General features: G+C 43.1%; 1 protein-coding gene across 1 annotated transcript; it reads right to left on the bottom strand.

Annotated features, from left to right (window-relative positions):
* Positions 1-10,564: 10,564 nt before the first annotated feature.
* Positions 10,565-13,254, bottom strand: LOC124665015 (UDP-glycosyltransferase 83A1-like). Its single transcript, XM_047202415.1, has 2 exons — positions 12,762-13,254; positions 10,565-11,466 (listed from the first exon to the last, which is right to left on the bottom strand). The coding sequence occupies exons 1-2, from the start codon at positions 13,252-13,254 to the stop codon at positions 10,565-10,567; spliced, it is 1,395 nt and encodes a 464-aa protein (XP_047058371.1).
* Positions 13,255-18,075: the final 4,821 nt, after the last annotated feature.

Raw genomic sequence — 18,075 nt, 5'->3', positions numbered from 1 at the left:
AATAAAGTAGAAGAAAGACCCTTCGCAGAGGGAAGCATGGATTACTATTTTTGTGCTAGAGCTTTTCATTTTGAAAACATAGAAACAATTTTGTCAACGGTAGTAATAAATCATATGTATTATGTATAAGACATCTTATAAGTTGCAAGCCTCATGCATAGATTACCAATAGTGTTCGCACCTTGTCCTAATTAGCTTGGATTTACATGGATTATCATTGCATAGCATATGTTTCAACCAAGTGTCACAAAGGGGTACCTCCATGCCGCCTGTACAAAGGTCCAAGGAGATAGATCGCATTTGATTTCTCGTTTTTGATAGATCTCAACTTAAGACATCCATACCGGGACAACATAGACAACAGATAATGGACTCCTCTTTAATGCATAAGCATTCAACAACAGATAATATTCTCATAAGAGATTGAGGATTGATTGTCCAAACTATAACTTCCACCATGGATCATGGCTTTAGTTAGCGGCCCAATGTTCTTCTCTAACAATATGCATACTCAAACCATTTGATCATGATAAATCACCCTTACTTCAGACAATACGAACATGCATAGCAACTCACATGATATTCAACAAAGGTGTAATAGTTGGTGACGTCCCCAGAAACATGGTTACCGCTCAACAAGCAACTTATAATAAATAAGATACATAAACTACATATTCAATACCACAATAGTTTTTAAGGCTATTTTCCCATGAGCTATATATTGCAAAGACAAGGAATGAAATTTTAAAGGTAGCACTCAAGTAATTTACTTTGAAATGACAGAGAAATACCATGTAGTAGGTAGGTATGGTGGACACAAATGGCATAGTTTTTGGCTTAAGGATTTGGATGCACGAGAAGAAATCCCTCTCAATACAAGGCTTAGGCTAGCAAGGTTGTTTGAAGCAAACTAAAGTATAACCGGTACAGCAAAACTTACACAAGAACATATTGCAAGCATTATAAGACTCTACATTGTCTCCTTGTTGTTCAAACACCTTAACCAGAAAATATCTAGAATCTAGAGAGACCAATCATGCAAACCAAATTTTAACAAGCTCTATGTAGTTCTTCATTAATGGGTACAAATTACATGATGCAAGAGCTTAAACATGATCTATTTGAGCACAACAATTTCCAAGTATCAAATTATTCAAGACATTATACCAATTACCACATGAAGCATTTTTTGTTTCCAACCATAATAATGATGAACGAAGCAGTTTCAACCTTCGCCATGAACATCAAAAAGTAAAGCTAAGAACACATGTGTTCATATGCAACAGCGGAGCGTGTCTCTCTCCCACACAAGGAATGCTAGGATCCGATTTTATTCAAACAAAAACAAAAACAAAAACAAATAGACGCTCCAAGTAAGGCACATAAGATGTGACGGAATAAAAATATAGTTTCACTAGAGGTGACCTGATAAGTTGTCGATAAAGAAGGGATGCCTTGGGCATCCCCAAGCTTAGATGCTTGAGTTTTCTTAAAATATGCAGGGATGAACCACAGGGGCATCCCCAAGCTTAGACTTTTCACTCTTCTTGATCATATTGTATCATCCTCCTCTCTTGACCCTTGAAAATTTCCTCCACACCAAACTCAAAACAAACTCATTAGAGGGTTAGTGCATAATCAAAAATTCACATATTCAGAGGTGATATAATCATTCTTAACACTTCTGGACATTGCGCAAAGCTACTGAAAGTTAATGGAACAAAGAAATCCATCCAACATAGCAAAATAGGCAATGCGAAATAAAAGGCAGAATCTGTCAAAACAGAACAGTCCATAAAGACGAATTTTTCTGGGGCACTTAACTTGCTCAGATGAAAATGCTCAAATTGAATGAAAGTTGCGTACATATCTGAGGATCACGCACGTAAATTGGCATATTTTTCTGAGTTACCTACAGACGGGGCTGCTAAATTTCGTGACAGCAAGAAATCTGTTTCTGCGCAGTAATCCAAATCTAGTATCAACCCTACTATCAAAGACTTTACTTGGCACAACAATGCAATAAAATAAAGATAAGGAGAGGTTGCTACAGTAGTAACAACTTCCAAGACTCAAATATAAAACAAAAGTGCAGAAGTAAAATAATGGGTTGTCTCCCATAAGCGCTTTTCTTTAATGCCTTTCAGCTAGGCGCAGAAAGTGTGAATCAAGTATTATCAAGAGGTGAAGCATCAACAGAGGGGTTTGGAGTTTTCTCAACTATGCATTGTATCTTATCTATGTAAGTTTCAGAGGCCCCTTTTTCATTACTCTTAGGCTTGCTATTCTCCTCAAACAAATTTTCTGGAACAAGCCAAGCATAGTTATTTTCTAGAGCTTCATGCATTCCTAGGAGCTTACTAGGTATCGGTACTTTAGTCTCCCCGCCATCATTAACATTATTAGTGTACTTTATTCTATCCATGTCCATCTTTTCAAGTGTTCTTGCAAAATCGGTGAAAAGACCAAGCCTCTTATGCTTAATAAAAACTTTTCTAGCTTCTTTAGCTATATCACCAAATTCTCTAAGAAGGACATCTACAACAAAATTTCTCTTTTCTCCCATTTCCATATCAGAGAGTGTAAGAAACATATGTTGGATTATAGGATTGAGATTAACAAATCTAGTTTCCAACATGTGTATTAAACAGGCAGTAGCACTTTCATAAGTAAGAGCAACTTTTACCAAGGGTGTATCTTCAAAATCTTCATCCATACTAACATGGGTGAAAAATGCTTCTATATTATCTCTTCCAATGATAGACCCTCGTCCTACCGGTATGTCTTTCAGAGTGAACTTAGGATGAAACATGATGAAATAAACAAAAGGTAAATAAACTAAATGCAAGTAACTATTTTTTTTTGTGTTTTTAATATAGAGAATGCAAACAACATAGTAAATAAAGTAAAGCTAGTAACTATTTTTTTTGTATTTTTGATATAGAGAGCAAACAAAGCAGTAAATAAAGTAAAGTAAAGCAAGACAAAAACAAAGTAAAGAGATTGGATGTGGGAGACTCCCCTTGCAGCGTGTCTTGATCTCCCCGGCAACGGCGCCAGAAAAATCCTTGCTGTTGGCGTGTTGACACACATCTGTTGGGAACCCCAAGAGGAAGGTGTGATGCGTACAGCAGCGAGTTTTCCATCAGTATGAAACCAAGGTTATCGAACCAGTAGGAGTCAAGGAACACGTGAAGGTTGTTGGTGACGGAGTGTAGTGCGGCGCAACACCAGAGATTTCGGCGCCAACGTGGAACCTGCACAACACAATCACAATACTTTGCCCCAACTTAACAGTGAGGTTGTCAATCTCAACGGCTTGCTGTAAACAAAGGATTAAACGTATGGTGTGGAAAATGATGTTTGTTTGCAAAGAACGGTAAAGAACAGAGTTTGCAGTAGATTGTATTTCAGATGTAAAAGAATGGACCGGGGTCCACAGTTCACTAGTGGTGTCTCTCCCATAAGATAAATAGCATGTTGGGTGAACAAATTACAGTTGGGCAATTGACAAATAGAGAGGGCATAACAATGCACATACATATCACGATGACAACTATGAGATTTAATCAGTGCATTACGACAAAGTACATAGACCGCTATCCAGCATGCTTCTATGCCTAAAAAGTCTACCTTCAGGTTATCGTCCGAACCCCTTCCAGTATTAAGTTGAAACAACAGACAATTGCATTAAGTATGGTACGTAATGTAATCAACACAAATATCCTTAGACAAAGCATTGATGTTTTATCCCTAGTGGCAACAGCACATCCATACCTTTGAACTTTCTGTCACTGTTCCAGATTCAATGGAGGCATGAACCCACTATCGAGCATAAATACTCCCTCTTGGAGTTACAAGTATCAACTTGGCCAGAGCCTCTACTAGCAACGGAGAGCATGCAAGAACATAAACAACATATACATGATAGATTGATAATCAACTTGACATAGTATTCCATATTCATCGGATCCCAACAAACACAACATGTAGCATTACAAATAGATGATCTTGATCATGATAGGCAGCTCACAAGATCTAACATGATAGCACAATGAGGAGAAGACAACCATCTAGCTACTGCTATGGACCCATAGTCCAGGGGTGAACTACTCACACATCAATCCGGAGGCGATCATGGCGATGAAGAGTCCTCCGGGAGATGATTCCCCTCTCCGGTAGGGTGCCGGAGGCGATCTCCTGAATCCCCCGAGATGGGATTGGCGGCGGCGTCTCTGGAAGGTTTTCTGTATCGTGGCTCTCGGTACAGGGGTTTTCGCGACGAAGGCTATAAGTAGGCGGAAGGGCAGCGTCGGTGGAGGCACGAGGGCCCCACACCATAGGGCGCCGCGGGCCCCACCCAGGTCGCGCGGCCCCCACCCAGGTCGCGCGGCCCTGTGGTGTCAGCGCCTCGTCGCCCCACTTCGTAACCACTTCGGTCTTCTGGAAGCTCCGTGGAAAAATAAGACCCTGGGCGTTGATTTCGTCCAATTCCGAGAGTATTTCCTTTGTAGGATTTCTGAAACCAAAAACAGCATAAAACAGCAACTGGCTCTTCGGCATCTCGTTAATAGGTTAGTGCCGGAAAATGCATAATAATGACATAAAGTATGTATAAAACATGTGAGTATCATCATAAAAGTAGCATGGAACATAAGAAATTATAGATACGTTTGGGACGTATCAGAGGGCTGACAAGGGGCCCACACCATAGGGCGGCATGGGCCCCACCCAGGCCGCGCGGCCCTATGGTGGCGGCGCCTCGTCACCCCACTTCGTATCCCCTTCGGTCTTCTGGAAGCTCCGTGGAGAAAAAAAAACCCTGGGCGTTGATTTCGTCCAATTCCGAGAATATTTCCTTTGTAGGATTTCTGAAACCAAAAAGCAGCAGAAAACAGCAACTGGCTCTTCGGCATCTCGTCAATAGGTTAGTGCCGAAAAATGCATGATAATGTGTATAAAACATGTGAGTATCGTCATAAAAGTAGCATGGAACATAAGAAATTATAGATACGTTTGAGACGTATCAAAAGACTTGGCGGAGGAGGAGAAGAAAGCCTTGGAGGAGGAGAAAAAAGAAAGTAAAAAAAGCGGGAAACAAGTTGCCCTGCTCGGGGAACAAAATAAACAATCGACCCCCCCCCCCCGCTCATAGTGAAAGCAGCCGGTCCGGATGCTGAACTAATGGACCCCACTATCATAGCAGCTGCGGCAGCACAGGGAATGACTGTAACGGGTGTCAGAGAAAAAGCGGCCGAGATCGGTATGACTCTTCGTGCAGTGTTAGGCCTTGAGGAGGCGCCAATGAGTGAGGTAGCAATTACATATGTGCCGAATGGGCCTCTCATCGAGCCTGCGCAGGAAGAGGATCTACCAGCACAAATGCAAAATCTTGTACGTCGGTACAAGGGTTACATAAAAAATAATGCCGGCAAAGAATATATTTATGCGGAAGTTAGACATGAGCATCACTTCAAACATTACTATGTAACAGTTCATCTGAGTGAATTGTTCCAGCTGTTCAATCTGCGCGAGCTCGACAAATCTATCATCAGTTACTACGTTCTGTAAGTGATTTATTTCTACCCCATCTCGTTCATTGCCTGCACTATATATATATATATATATTATATTGTCCTAACTATATTGTTGTGTACGCTTTTATGCAGAATGAAGATTAGGGAATGCAGAATAAGGAACATCCATGATGTTGGGTTCATTGACCCACAAATCGTTAATGGATATGTGTTAGAAAGACACCCCGCCGACGTGGAGCAAGACCTGTCTGATTTTCTTACAAAGCAGCAGCTCAAAAGTGAAATTCTATTTCCTTACCATTTTGGGTGAGTGTTTCTGTCTTGAGCACATTCTCTTTTGTTTACTCCATGCATGGTATTTCTAATCGATGAGTTGTGCATGTATCGTGTCCACAGGTTCCACTGAATTCTGCTCATAATTGAATTTCACACCTCCAGAGTTCTCGTCATGGACTCTCTGAATATGGATCCAAAGCTTTGGTCAACATGAGACATATGATGCAAAAGTAATTGTTTTCAATCATTTGCGCTCTATATCGATCGGCCTCTTTCATTCATTTCCTAATATCAAGTAACTAATAACTCCCTTGTTAATTTAATTTTCTTTGCCCTGTAGGGTTTGGAGACGGTTCACAGATGAAACGGTCAGTGAATTCAAAAAACAGCTAGAATTTAAAAAGGTACTGTCTGGGAATGTTCAGCCACCGGGGACCAATCTATGTGAATACTATGTTTGTGAGTTCATCCGGAGATACACCTCTGAGCGGAAGCCGTTGGATAACAACGTCAAGAGGAATAACTTGCGGAAGATGCTTAGTCCAGAAGCTCGCTTCCGACCAATTCAAGAGGAACTAGCAGGATTTTTGATGAGGGAAGTCCTCCATCCTAAAGGAGAACACTATTACGAGGATGTAGAACTTCTGTTGCCGTAAATTATGTATGGAAACTTGTTCGAAATTGTATATGGTCATCCGAGATTGAATATATATTGTATATTCCTCTTGAATTCTTTTTGGTTCTAATTTCAAACTTGTTTGAAATTGTACATTCATATGCATGTATATAGTAGCGTAGAATATGTGAAACTCCTTCAAAATTAAAATAAAACACAAAATAAAATATAAAATAAATAAAACAATACAAATTAAAAGTCACGGTTGGCCAGAAGAACCGCGACTAAAGGTCCTCCGCCCCGACGGTCGCCTGGCGCCCACGTGGACGGGCCTTTAGTCGCGGTTCGTAAGCAACCGCGACTAAAGGGGGGCCTTTAGTCGCGCTTAATTGGTCCCGGTTGCGCAACCGCGACTAATGGCAGTTGCGAACCGGGACTAAAGCCCATTTTTCTACCAGTGACATCTTGAGAAAAATATATGGATTATCATATTATAGGGGAGTTATATTCTCTAATTTGGGGATATTTTTGTTTTTATATTGTATTGGAGCTAATTTGAGTTGTTTATCGTGTGTGTGATGTTTCTGTAGCTCCCCAAGACCATCTACATTGTTGATTAGTGTGACATTAGCTATAAGCAAAAACTCTATGACTACTAATGTAGATTTCGAAAATTTGTTGCTTTCTAAGGATGTGACACCGGAAGAAGATTCCTTGGCTATGGAGGAGCAGTGGTTCTTACCAGTTTTTTTTAGGATTTAGCTGCTTTAGACCATCTATTAGTGAAATGGATGCATTTATTGCACTTATACCATCTATTGGTAAAACAACTTAAATCTAGTGTATAAACAACTTATGATGATTGCACATTTGAGCATTTGAGCATATGCTAACTTAGGCTATATGTTAGTTGAGTCTAGTGTATAAACCATGTTTGTACTTCATAGTTCAGAAATTTGTTACCGATAATTAAGTGCACATATTAATTTAGGCCATCTCACTAGTAGGAATATGTCTATTGGTGGCATACTACCCCTTTGCTAGCGGACCCCGATGAGCCACCTGTATCACACCATTGGTACGTGGTTACTGGTGGGGTACCCTCCACGTACGCTACAAATAATCATTAATGATGGCGTACCCTGGAGCGCGCCACCAACACGGCTTCTACTGGTAGCGTGTATGGGATGTACGCTACTAGTATGTGGATCTGCTACTAGCCCGTTCCGGCTTAGTATGCTAGTAGTAGGAGCACGGTGCCAGTACTATATTTTGTGGAAATAATTTTTCATGTGCCATCGTATTTGTACATGTACAGTTAATGCAGTCAAAGCAGCCTCTGTTGTACATGTACGTCGAAATACCCAATTACACCTTTATGATCATCCATTATGATGTGACGGTTGATGCAATCAAAGTAGCCTTCGGTGATAGTGATTAGATATGATCTCACGGTCTAATAATTAGGTCACTACGCTTCCGTAAACATCGTAACTTTCTACTTGATGACTTGATCGCGTTACAATATTTATATATTGGGAAAGTCCATCATATCATTCACTTAATGATATGATACCATTGTCAAATGACATATATGTCCATGACCGGGAAACCTCGACCATCGAATGACCAAAATGAGCTAGTTCACAAACATATGCTTACTAGGGACCATGGTTTGTTTGCAATACCACACGTGTATTAATGTTTCTGATTAATACAATTATATCATGGCACAAAACAATTATAACTATTGAGATACAAAATAAATACTTCTTTATTATTCGCCTCGAGGGCACTATCTCCAACACCATGGTGGCGGTGGTAGTGGCTGATAGAGAGACTATGGCGGCTGAGCCCGAAAGCTACAGGCCAGAGGAGTGGGAGTTCACCATGGGGGTGGCGGAGCGCGCGGCGTGGTTAGGGTTTGGAGGGATGTGGCGGCGGTGGATGATACTGCTCTAATACCAAGTTTGATTTTAAGGTTGCGTTGGGCACAACCTCCACATGTCTCCTTTATATATAGATCAGTAGATTACATACGTTTACATATGCGTACGAATACATGACAGATTACTAGTACAAAATAACTCAAAAGTTAGAGACGACACCCTGAGCTAGTTTCCACCAAGTCTAGGAAAAACCTCTTCAGCTATCAGCCCTCAGCCGATCATGATTTCATTGCCTGGAACAATCTCACCGGACATGGTGGTGTGCTTTTCCTTGGAAGGAGAAGTCCCTCAACAATGGCTACGGAGAGGAAGAGGACGAAGATGAGGAATACCAGTTATCTCTCTGGGATGCTACCTTACCGATGTTGAGAATGAACACCTCCTGCAAATCATCCCTCTAATTAATTCATTCATCGTGGTGTCATTTTTTACCCGTTTGACGAGGTACGTGTATATTATTTTTTCAAGTGACCCTATAGCTATATAGTATATGCTTACTTTCTTTATTGTATTCATAACTTATGATAATGGTAGTGTAACATCAAATTATCTCTTTGCCTGGAGTTTGCTGGATCGGAGGTATTCGGTCGTGCGCACCCATGCATTTATTTCGACCGTTTGGTTCTGTAGGGAGCGGCGCGAAGCTCTTTTTCTGTGTTGATATCAAGTGACTATGGATCCATGATGAAAGTCGGAAGAAGAGAATTTCATGAAGGCCGGAGGGGAGGACTAGCTAAGGGAGGTTCAAGTCTCCGCGCTGTTGAGGGGCTTGCTTGGTGTCCGTGCTTCACAACAGCGGTATGAAAGTGGGGGCGAAAACACATGTGAAGCGCAGAGTCCTACCTTTCAGAGTGAAAACCCAAGGTCTGGCCTTAACTGGTTGTGCCTGGCAGTGACCTTGGTGGAGGCATTATTTTGAGGGGGGGGGGGGACTATCTTCAGTGTGAAAACCTAAGATCTTTGATTGGGCGACGACGGTGTTTGAGCACTGTTCCCTTCTTGGAGACGTCGTTTTTTGGAGAGTCTGCAATTCAGGTGTTGTCATGGCGGTGGATGTATTGCTGTTGTTAGGCCCGAGATACTGTAGCGGGACTTTTGTTCTTAGTTTTCTTTTCCTTTTTTTGGCTGTGTGCATCCGTAGTGCCATTAGGGTGGTGCGTTGTTGCAGAGGCTGGGTGTAATTGGTATCTCTTGATATTAATATATTCCCTTTATCGAAAATACATCAAATTATCTCACTTTTGCATCGTAGAACCTAAGTACATAGTTTCTCAACTTTATATCCCTCAGGATGACTTGGTTAGACTATGCGGTGGAGCACAAGGTGGCATCACCGCTATCAAATACAAGATGGATTTGGACTATGTAGGATAGCTCGTTCTAAGTGCATGTTCGGTGTACTAGTGGGTGCATAGCAATTACATGTTTGGTTGCAAGGTGTTGACAAGAGAGTGAAGAGTCAGCTGAGAGTTGGCATACCTGCTCTTTTATGGACCATGTGGCATGTGAGAAATGATCTTACTTTTAACAAAATAAAGAATGTTTCTTTTTTGCAGGTTATTCCTCTTGCTACCCACTGGACCCATTCGTGGTTATGTCTCCAGCCGGTGACGCAGCGCCAGGACATGGATTTTGGGTGCAACCGTTTGGAGACGGTCGCTCGGGATTTATTCAGCCAGTGCGGCTGGCAGCTTGATCGCCGACTCACTTGCTGATATCTCCAATAAGCTTAGCCATGTCATCTCTTTTTAGTTGGCTGATCCACATTGAGACTTTGTGTGATCCATGATTTGTAATAAGCACTCTTGGTTGTAGGGTCCGTGGCTATATTTTTCAATAATGAAATAAAAGCCGTATGCATCACTTTGATGCAGAGGCTGGGACTTGTTCCCCCTTTCGAAAAAAAAACTAGTGGGTGCATAGCTATACAAGGTACTCTTTAACAGATGTTGCTATTGTAGTTAAGACTTAAGAGTGATTCTTGGGACTATAGACAACTTATTTGTCACTCTCTCTGGTGACCCTTGAGCCAATTATTGGCAACGTGAATGTTTTATTATCCCTGAGTTAGTGCTCAAGTGATGTAATTATACTTTATTTCTCGGCAATTTTGACCTTATCTTAAGCGTGTGCAAATTTGCAACAAACGTACTGATACACTCAAGCTTACATATAGCAGCAGATCATCATGCTTTCTTCATTCCCTCTGCAAAAGTATCAAAGTTTCCATGTGAAGATCCCCCTTCTTGAATGCTCTCGTGCGCCGCCTTCTTCATGGCCTCCACCCTCTCCCTCATGTCGGCATTCCCCATCAGCTCTTCCACCCTGCCGGCTATGTGCTCCTTCGTTATTATCCCAGACTCGTCGGCAACGGCCTTGAAGCCGACCTTCCAGATATCAGAGATGTAGAGCTGGTTCACAAACTGGTCGGCAAAGTAGGGCCAGGCAAGGAATGGCACGCCATTCCGGACGCCCTCCATGGTGGAGTTCCACCCGCAGTGCGACACGAAGCATGCCACCGATGGGTGCGCTAGCACGCGTTGCTGGGGCGACCATGTAACCAGCTTGCCTCGGCCACCGGCACCACACACGCGGTCTAGGAAGCCCTCCGGGTAGTCGTGCTCAGCGCCGCCTTGGAGAATGTCGGGGCGCACCACCCACAAGAATGCCTGGCCGGAGAGCTCGAGCCCCAGGGCGAGCTCCTCGAATTGGCGCCGGTTGAACATTGTGAAGCTGCCAAATGCGACGTACACGACGGATCTCGCCGGTTGCGTGTCAAGCCAGGACATGCACTCCTCATCCTCGGGCTTCCAGAAGTGGCCGACGGCCTTGCCGCTGCGCTCGCCGGTGAGGAGCGGGCCGACGGGTAGTACATTGGGGAAGAGTGAGAATGCCGCCGGTTCTGCATCTTTGAAGGAGTTGCAGATGACGAAGTCGCACTGCTCGATTGCACGGACGCCCTCGACAAGGTACCGGAAGAGGGCCGCCTGCTGGTCGTGGTCACCTATGCAGTTCCATGAGAGGTGGGCACTATGCATGAGGGGCATGTCAGGGCTTAGCTGAAAAGGTTTGTCACCCAGTGCAGACCCTGCAAAGCCGGACTGATTAATTAGTATCGGGATTAGTATATGAGCAATGCTACACGTACGGACTACTTTTACAAAATTCACTTACGGACTCACAGCAGCAGGCTAGAAATCAGAGCGCGATCCTATTTTTCAGCAAGGGCAGGGAAACATAGCCAATCAACCCGCAACACGTGTGTCCGTAAAGTTTCCGTAGCATAACTAGTCCGTAAGTCTAGTATTATTGTTAGTATATCCCCTCTTTCAATGTTTCAGCCAGGTGATATCATCAAAATCTTAGTTACAATTTACTCACTCTATCGTGTCTACATTTTAACCACCAATTTGATCAATTAAACATTTTTATTATTATAAAATTTATACCAATAAAAACTTTCTTCAAATACTATGTTATAACATACATAACATATAATTTATGTTTGGCTGATCAAATCAATGACCAAACTTAAATCTTGAAAATGTGTGCGCTACTTAATTGGACAAAGGGAGTAGTTGTGACTCATGTACAACTTATATGTTCGCACGAATATGAAGCAAATTCGTTGGTCTAGATTTTTTTTTCTCAATTGCAGTCCAAGTGTAGCTGGAGAAATTTTAATGGCAATCCATGTGCAACTAGAGAAAGTTGCAACGGATATGTTGCTCAAAAAATCTTAGTTGAAATCCATATGCAACTCACAAGATAGCATGAATCATGATGCAATCCAACGGTTCCGAAGTCAACTAGATTTAGTTAGAATTAGCAAAGAGAGGTAATAGTTGCAAGATAATCCTTTCAAAGATCATGTCAAAGGCATAACTGACTAGGCTTGGGACACACCCTCCTAACACCCTAGGTCAAGTCCTCTCGGTATACAACTCCACACCGGCACATACCCTCACTTTCAAACATTACCATTGTGACCCTCTCTACAGTCTCCAGTTTCACTACCACATATCGAATTTGGAGTTCTCTCAGACGCCTCAGCTTAATATTTTAGATTGGTTTCAAATTTTGGTTCACCACTAGGGGCATGATACCCGGTTGATCCTTGAGATGAAGTCAATTTACACACCAATGCCATGACGACCCGTATACGGAGTACTACTTTATTTCGTGCACCGAATTTATCTGTCATAGTCGACTACAATTTTCTCAAGTCTTATCCAATTTTGAAATGTGCAAAGTACTTCAGTTGAAGTTGTATTAAGTTGTGCACTTGTGTTTCTGTTTTTTTTCCGCTTAAGTCCATGTATAGGTGTGATACTCCTTGGGCAGTTGGGCTAAAGAGAATTCAGTTAGCTAGCGTCCACTTACCGTCTTCCGGATCAATGATCTTATCCTCGATGAGCTTGTTAAAGCTCAGCAGCGTCGCCAGGACGGCGGTCGACGCCGGCCACACGGCCGCCGACCGGATCCCGGTCCTGCGCGCAACTTGCAGCGCCCACGACCCAACATTGTAGTCGGTCACCATGCACGTGATCTTCCCTCCCGCGCCACCGCCCTCGCCGCTGGCGAGGACGAGCTCTTCCACCCGCGGAGCCATGAACTCCTCCATGAGCATGGTGAGCCTCACCAGCTGGTTCCGGTCCTCCCCGGGGGCCATGCCGTCCGGCACCGCCACGAACCGGATCCGGCCGCCGTCCTCGAGCCCGGCGCCGGCCGCGACGACGCGGGCGTGGTTGAACTCAGTGTTTACGAAGGTGACGGTGAAACCCCTGTCGGCCAGCGCGTGCGCCACCTCCAGCAGCGGGATCACGTGGCCCTGCGCCGGGTACGGGATCACCAGCGCGTGCGGCGGAGACACCATTGCCGACGATCGTAGATGAACAACCGTGGTCGATTTAGCTAGCTATCGGCGACGATGGTGCATGCAGTAGGTATATACCTATTGATATCGATCGTCCAAACAGTCCGTAGAATTTATAGTGAGAGACGAGAGCGTGGAAACAAAGAAGTGACGGTTATTTTGTGGCTCCAGTAGTGATTAATTAACTAAATATAAGCTCCGGCCTTCTTCTTGTTGGGGTTTTAGTTCCAGAGCAACAAGAACAGGTCGGCTGATAGATCAGCTGGCATTTTGTGTTCTTATTTACGGATCCATTGCCAGTTTCTTGTAGACAGACACACTTGGCAAGTGAGGGCTCACCCTCACCAGTTCGTCACTGGTAATTATTCTACTTACTGGAGACTACTTCAAACTTCATGTATCATGTATGCCCAGTGAGAAGCACCAATAGCTTCGCCCAAGATTGTACATTCGCTACCAAGAGGAAAACAATGTTGCTGGAGGATGCCAACCGCAGCTGTCCGTTACGGTGAACCTCGCATGCATGATGGTGATCGCAAACTCATTAAGGACGACGACCCATTCTCCATTAGTTGGTCACTACAAGCTTAATTGATTAACAACTACAAACTTAACATCTCCAGCGTCCAGCAAACTGAAGCAATTAAGGATACAAGAACAACACTAACTACGTGTTACCAAATTAAACATAGTTAAAACCGTTGTTATCGAGATCAGGGTTAAACTACTGGCGACCCAGCATCTAATTTCCACTTAATCAAGTACGTCATCTCCTGTGCGCTACAGCACTTGCATGACGAAGAATGAGCCATGCCCAGTATTAAAAAATTGCCTTATGCTCAGCAGATAAACCATCACCAGATTACATAGCAGACCACGACTTTTACCGGCACACGCTCAATTGATGATGGTCGATAAAATGCTAGGTTTAGTTTAACTAACCACGTTGACACTCCAGTTATTTCGTCTTCTCCAATAGCATATGTTTCAGCATAGTCAGAAGCCATTGTTTGCCGTGGTAATTTACATGGGCCTCAGCTTGCCGGAAATTCATGTTGGCTCCTATGTCTTTTCGAATGATTTTGTGAATGGAGGTAGTGTGGCAATTCGGGTCAATGATGACACCGGCCATTATTTCCAAACACGAAAAGGGTTACGCCAAGGAGATCCGCTATCGCCGATGTTATTTAACATTGTGGCGGATATGCTGGCAATACTCATAGAGCGGGCCAAGTCTGATGGTCAAATTGAAGGGGTGATTCCACATCTGGTTGATGGTGGTTTATCAATCCTTCAATATGCCGATGATACAATTCTGTTTATGGATCATGATCTAGAAAAAGCTCAGAACCTGAAATTAATTTTGGTAGCTTTTGAGCAATTATCGGGATTGAAAATTAATTTCCATAAAAGTGAATTGTTCTGTTTCGGTGATGCCCAAAATGATACAGCTCTTTATACAGAGTTGTTCGGTTGCGGGCAAGGCCATTTTCCCATTCGCTATCTGGGTATTCCGATTCATTATCGGAGACTCACGATCGCTGAATGGAAAATAGTAGAGGAAAGACTACAGAAGCGCCTTAGTAGTTGGAAAGGCAAATTACTATCTCTGGGAGGAAGATTGGTACTCATTAATTCGGTACTGACAAATATGGTACTGTATATGTTATCTTTCTTCCTTTTGCCAAAAGGAGTTCTGCACAAACTCGATTATTATCGATCCAGATTCTTTTGGCAAGGAGATAGTGAGAAAAAGAAGTATCGACTGGTTAAATGGAGTGTAGTTTGTAGTCCTAAAGATCAAGGCGGGCTTGGTGTTCATGACTTAGAAGTCAAAAACACAGCTCTGCTAGGTAAATGGCTTTTCAAGCTCCTTACCGAGGACGGGATTTGGCAAACTATACTCCGAAGAAAGTATATCGGCTCCAAGACGTTATCCCAGGTGGTTTGGAAACCTGGTGATTCACACTTCTGGGCAGGTCTAATGGCGTCAAAAAATGACTTTTTTCGTCATGGTACTTTCTCAATTAAGAATGGAGCACAGATACGGTTCTGGGAGGATGCTTGGTTGGACAATGCACCCTTAAGTGAACAGTATCCTGCGCTGTATAGTATCGTTCGTCGCAAGGGAGATACCATTGCCACGGTGATGGCCACCTCTCCACCGAATGTGACGTTTCGACGCGTTTTGCTCGGGCAAAGGCTAGATGCATGGAATGCTTTAATTCATAGGTTGGGGGATGTTATTCTATCACCGGAACCAGATGAATTTAGGTGGAATTTACATGTAGATGGCTCTTTCTCGGTGAAATCATTATACAATGCCATAATCCATTCTGATTTACCAGTTGATAATAATAAGAAAATTTGGAAGATGAAGATACCGCTAAAAATCAAAATTTTTGGATGGTACCTTCATCGAGGAGTCATCCTCACCAAAGATAATCTTGTTAAGCGGAATTGGCAAGGAAGCTCTAGATGTGTTTTTTGTCATCATGATGAAACTATTAAACACCTCTTCTTCCAGTGCCAGTTTGCGAGATCTATTTGGTCTGTCATCCAAGTAGCGTCTACCTTGTATCCTCCCACTAGTGTGGCCAATGTCTTTGGTAATTGGCTTCATGGTATAGATTCAAGGTTCAAGTTGCTTCTTAGGGTGGGGGCGCTAGCAGTAATCTGGGCGCTTTGGCTGAGTAGAAATGACAAGATTTTTAACGACATTAACTCCTCTTTGTTGCAGGTTATCTACAGATGTACGGGGATTCTTCGTTCGTGGTTGCCTCTTCAGCGTATGGAGAACCGAGACCTATTTACGGAGGTCTGTACACGATTGGAGGCTACGGCGAGGGATACTTTTTCCCTACATGGGTGGCAGCATAGTCTACGGATTGAAGCCCCACCCCCATCTTAGGCGTTTTACGTTTCATCGTTCCGATATGTATTTCGCCTAATTTCTAGTTTATTATCTTTTATTCTAGACTTGACTATCATAAACGGCTGTGTGCATCCTGGTTATGCAGAGGCTGGATGTAATTGCTTCCCAAGAGTAATAAAGCATCCTTTATCAAAAAAAAAATGTCTTTTCGAAAAAGGGCGCTTTATTACTTCAAAGTTTGTCGTAATACCCGACCTCTGCATAGTTAGGATGGATGCACTCGTTATGTGAAACAATAAATTGTGTCCAGATAGATGACCATTCCCATATTTCCTCGTGTATATGGCCATGTCTGCCACTACTGAACAATGTCCGTAGAGACGCGTTGATTACAAATAAAGCCCGAGCGTCCTGGACGAGAGGGGTGTTTTTATATAGAAGACACTGATCAAGTGTTGGCCTTTAAATGAATAAAGCCGCATAAGACTCCGAAATGCATTTCGGGTTATAGGTGCATATGAACCAGTTATGAGAAAATACAATTTAAAATATTAAAATTCTGAAATAAATTTCACATGCATATCTAGATATTTTATGTTGGCACACAAATTTTCGGGAAAATAGAATATTTTTGTGTCCCATGTAATTTTTTTTGATGCTTCAACACGATTATTTACCAAACATTTTTTGTGTTTTTTACACAAGCAACATAAATTGTTCGTTTGCCCGAAAACTTGTGTGACAACATAGAATGTCCATATGTATATGTGAATTTTTTATTTCAATTTTTTGATATTTTAGGATATATATTTATGCATTTTCAATAATAAATTTATATGCACCTACTAGCCAAAACACGAGCTCCCATACGTATAGATGCTGAAGAACGAAATCTCCTCTCGCGAGTCGCGATCAGCAAACCAGAGACGGCTTGTACCTGGGTAATTTCTTTATGTTTTTGTAGCTTCACAATGATCTAAATCTTTCTTGAAGTCCACTATCAAATAACTAAAAGAGGGCGGCAACACAGAGAGCGGACGAATAGCGCCCGAGCTCCTTTGATCTGTAAATCAAAAGTGATATCGAGTGGTGATCAGGTATGCAAGCGTAATAAATGAAACGGGGCAGGATTTATTAAATGAAGCAATACGTAGTAGTTTTGCTGCACCGTATCGTACACGAATTAAAGACCGAGCCGGTGAGTGTTGGATGGACATCAATTCAAGGGAGTTTGCAGCTGCGTTTCGGCCCCTGGTACATGTCGGTGTGCACCTCATTTAGCCCATCATGTACGAGGTAGTTAATGGCACTCTAGCTCGGGCGTACTTCCGAGTTTTCGACCGAACACATGAGTTGATTTTGTGGAGAAATTCCACTGCCACACAGCAGCTGGTAGTTGCTCCTCCATTAAAAAAACTGAAGTGGTTAGGGTGGAGGTATGGTGTGGTGTTCTGCAGTTAGCTAATTATTAAGTTCTAACATGCAGGTGGGTGTTAACCTTCTGTAGGTTAACATTTTGCTATATTTGCCCATAGCACTAACTGGTATCCACCATACGAGTGGCAGCATGACCTGGTATTTTGGAAAGCAAGTAGAGCATGTGGGCAAATCAGATGGTATGCCTGTTAGATTAAGGCATGCATGGTAAAACATTTGGTGCAGTGTTGCCTATAAGGGCGCGTTTAGTAGGCTGCATGCCTCCTTGGCTCGCATCGGCGCAGCTTTTTCGCCCCGTTTGGTTTCCTTGTCGACGCCGCGTTCTTGCAGGAACCGGTTCTCAAAGCACCCTCGGGTCAGGCCCTGGTGGAACGCCTGGTTCGGCCGTTTCTAGCGAGCCACCCCCGTTTCCGCAGAAGTGGAGAACGTGGCGTCCTCGCAGAGCCACCGCGGGAGATGGTGGGAGCTCGCGCGAGACGGCGAAATCTCCGCACCATGAATTCGGTCAC

The sequence above is a fragment of the Lolium rigidum genome, chromosome 1 (assembly GCF_022539505.1).
Source record: "Lolium rigidum isolate FL_2022 chromosome 1, APGP_CSIRO_Lrig_0.1, whole genome shotgun sequence".
Lineage (NCBI taxonomy): Eukaryota > Viridiplantae > Streptophyta > Magnoliopsida > Poales > Poaceae > Lolium > Lolium rigidum.
Note: the sequence above shows the minus strand (reverse complement) of the source record. Positions and strands in the feature narration are given on the sequence as shown.

Excerpts from the sequence above, each read along its gene's own strand:
- LOC124665015 (XM_047202415.1), bottom strand. The coding sequence starts at position 13,254 with ATGGTGTCTCCGCCGCACGCGCTGGTGATCCCGTACCCGGCGCAGGGC. Across the intron at positions 11,467-12,761 it reads GATCATTGATCCGGAAGACG|GGTCTGCACTGGGTGACAAA; the intron begins GTAAGTGGACGC and ends CCGGCTTTGCAG.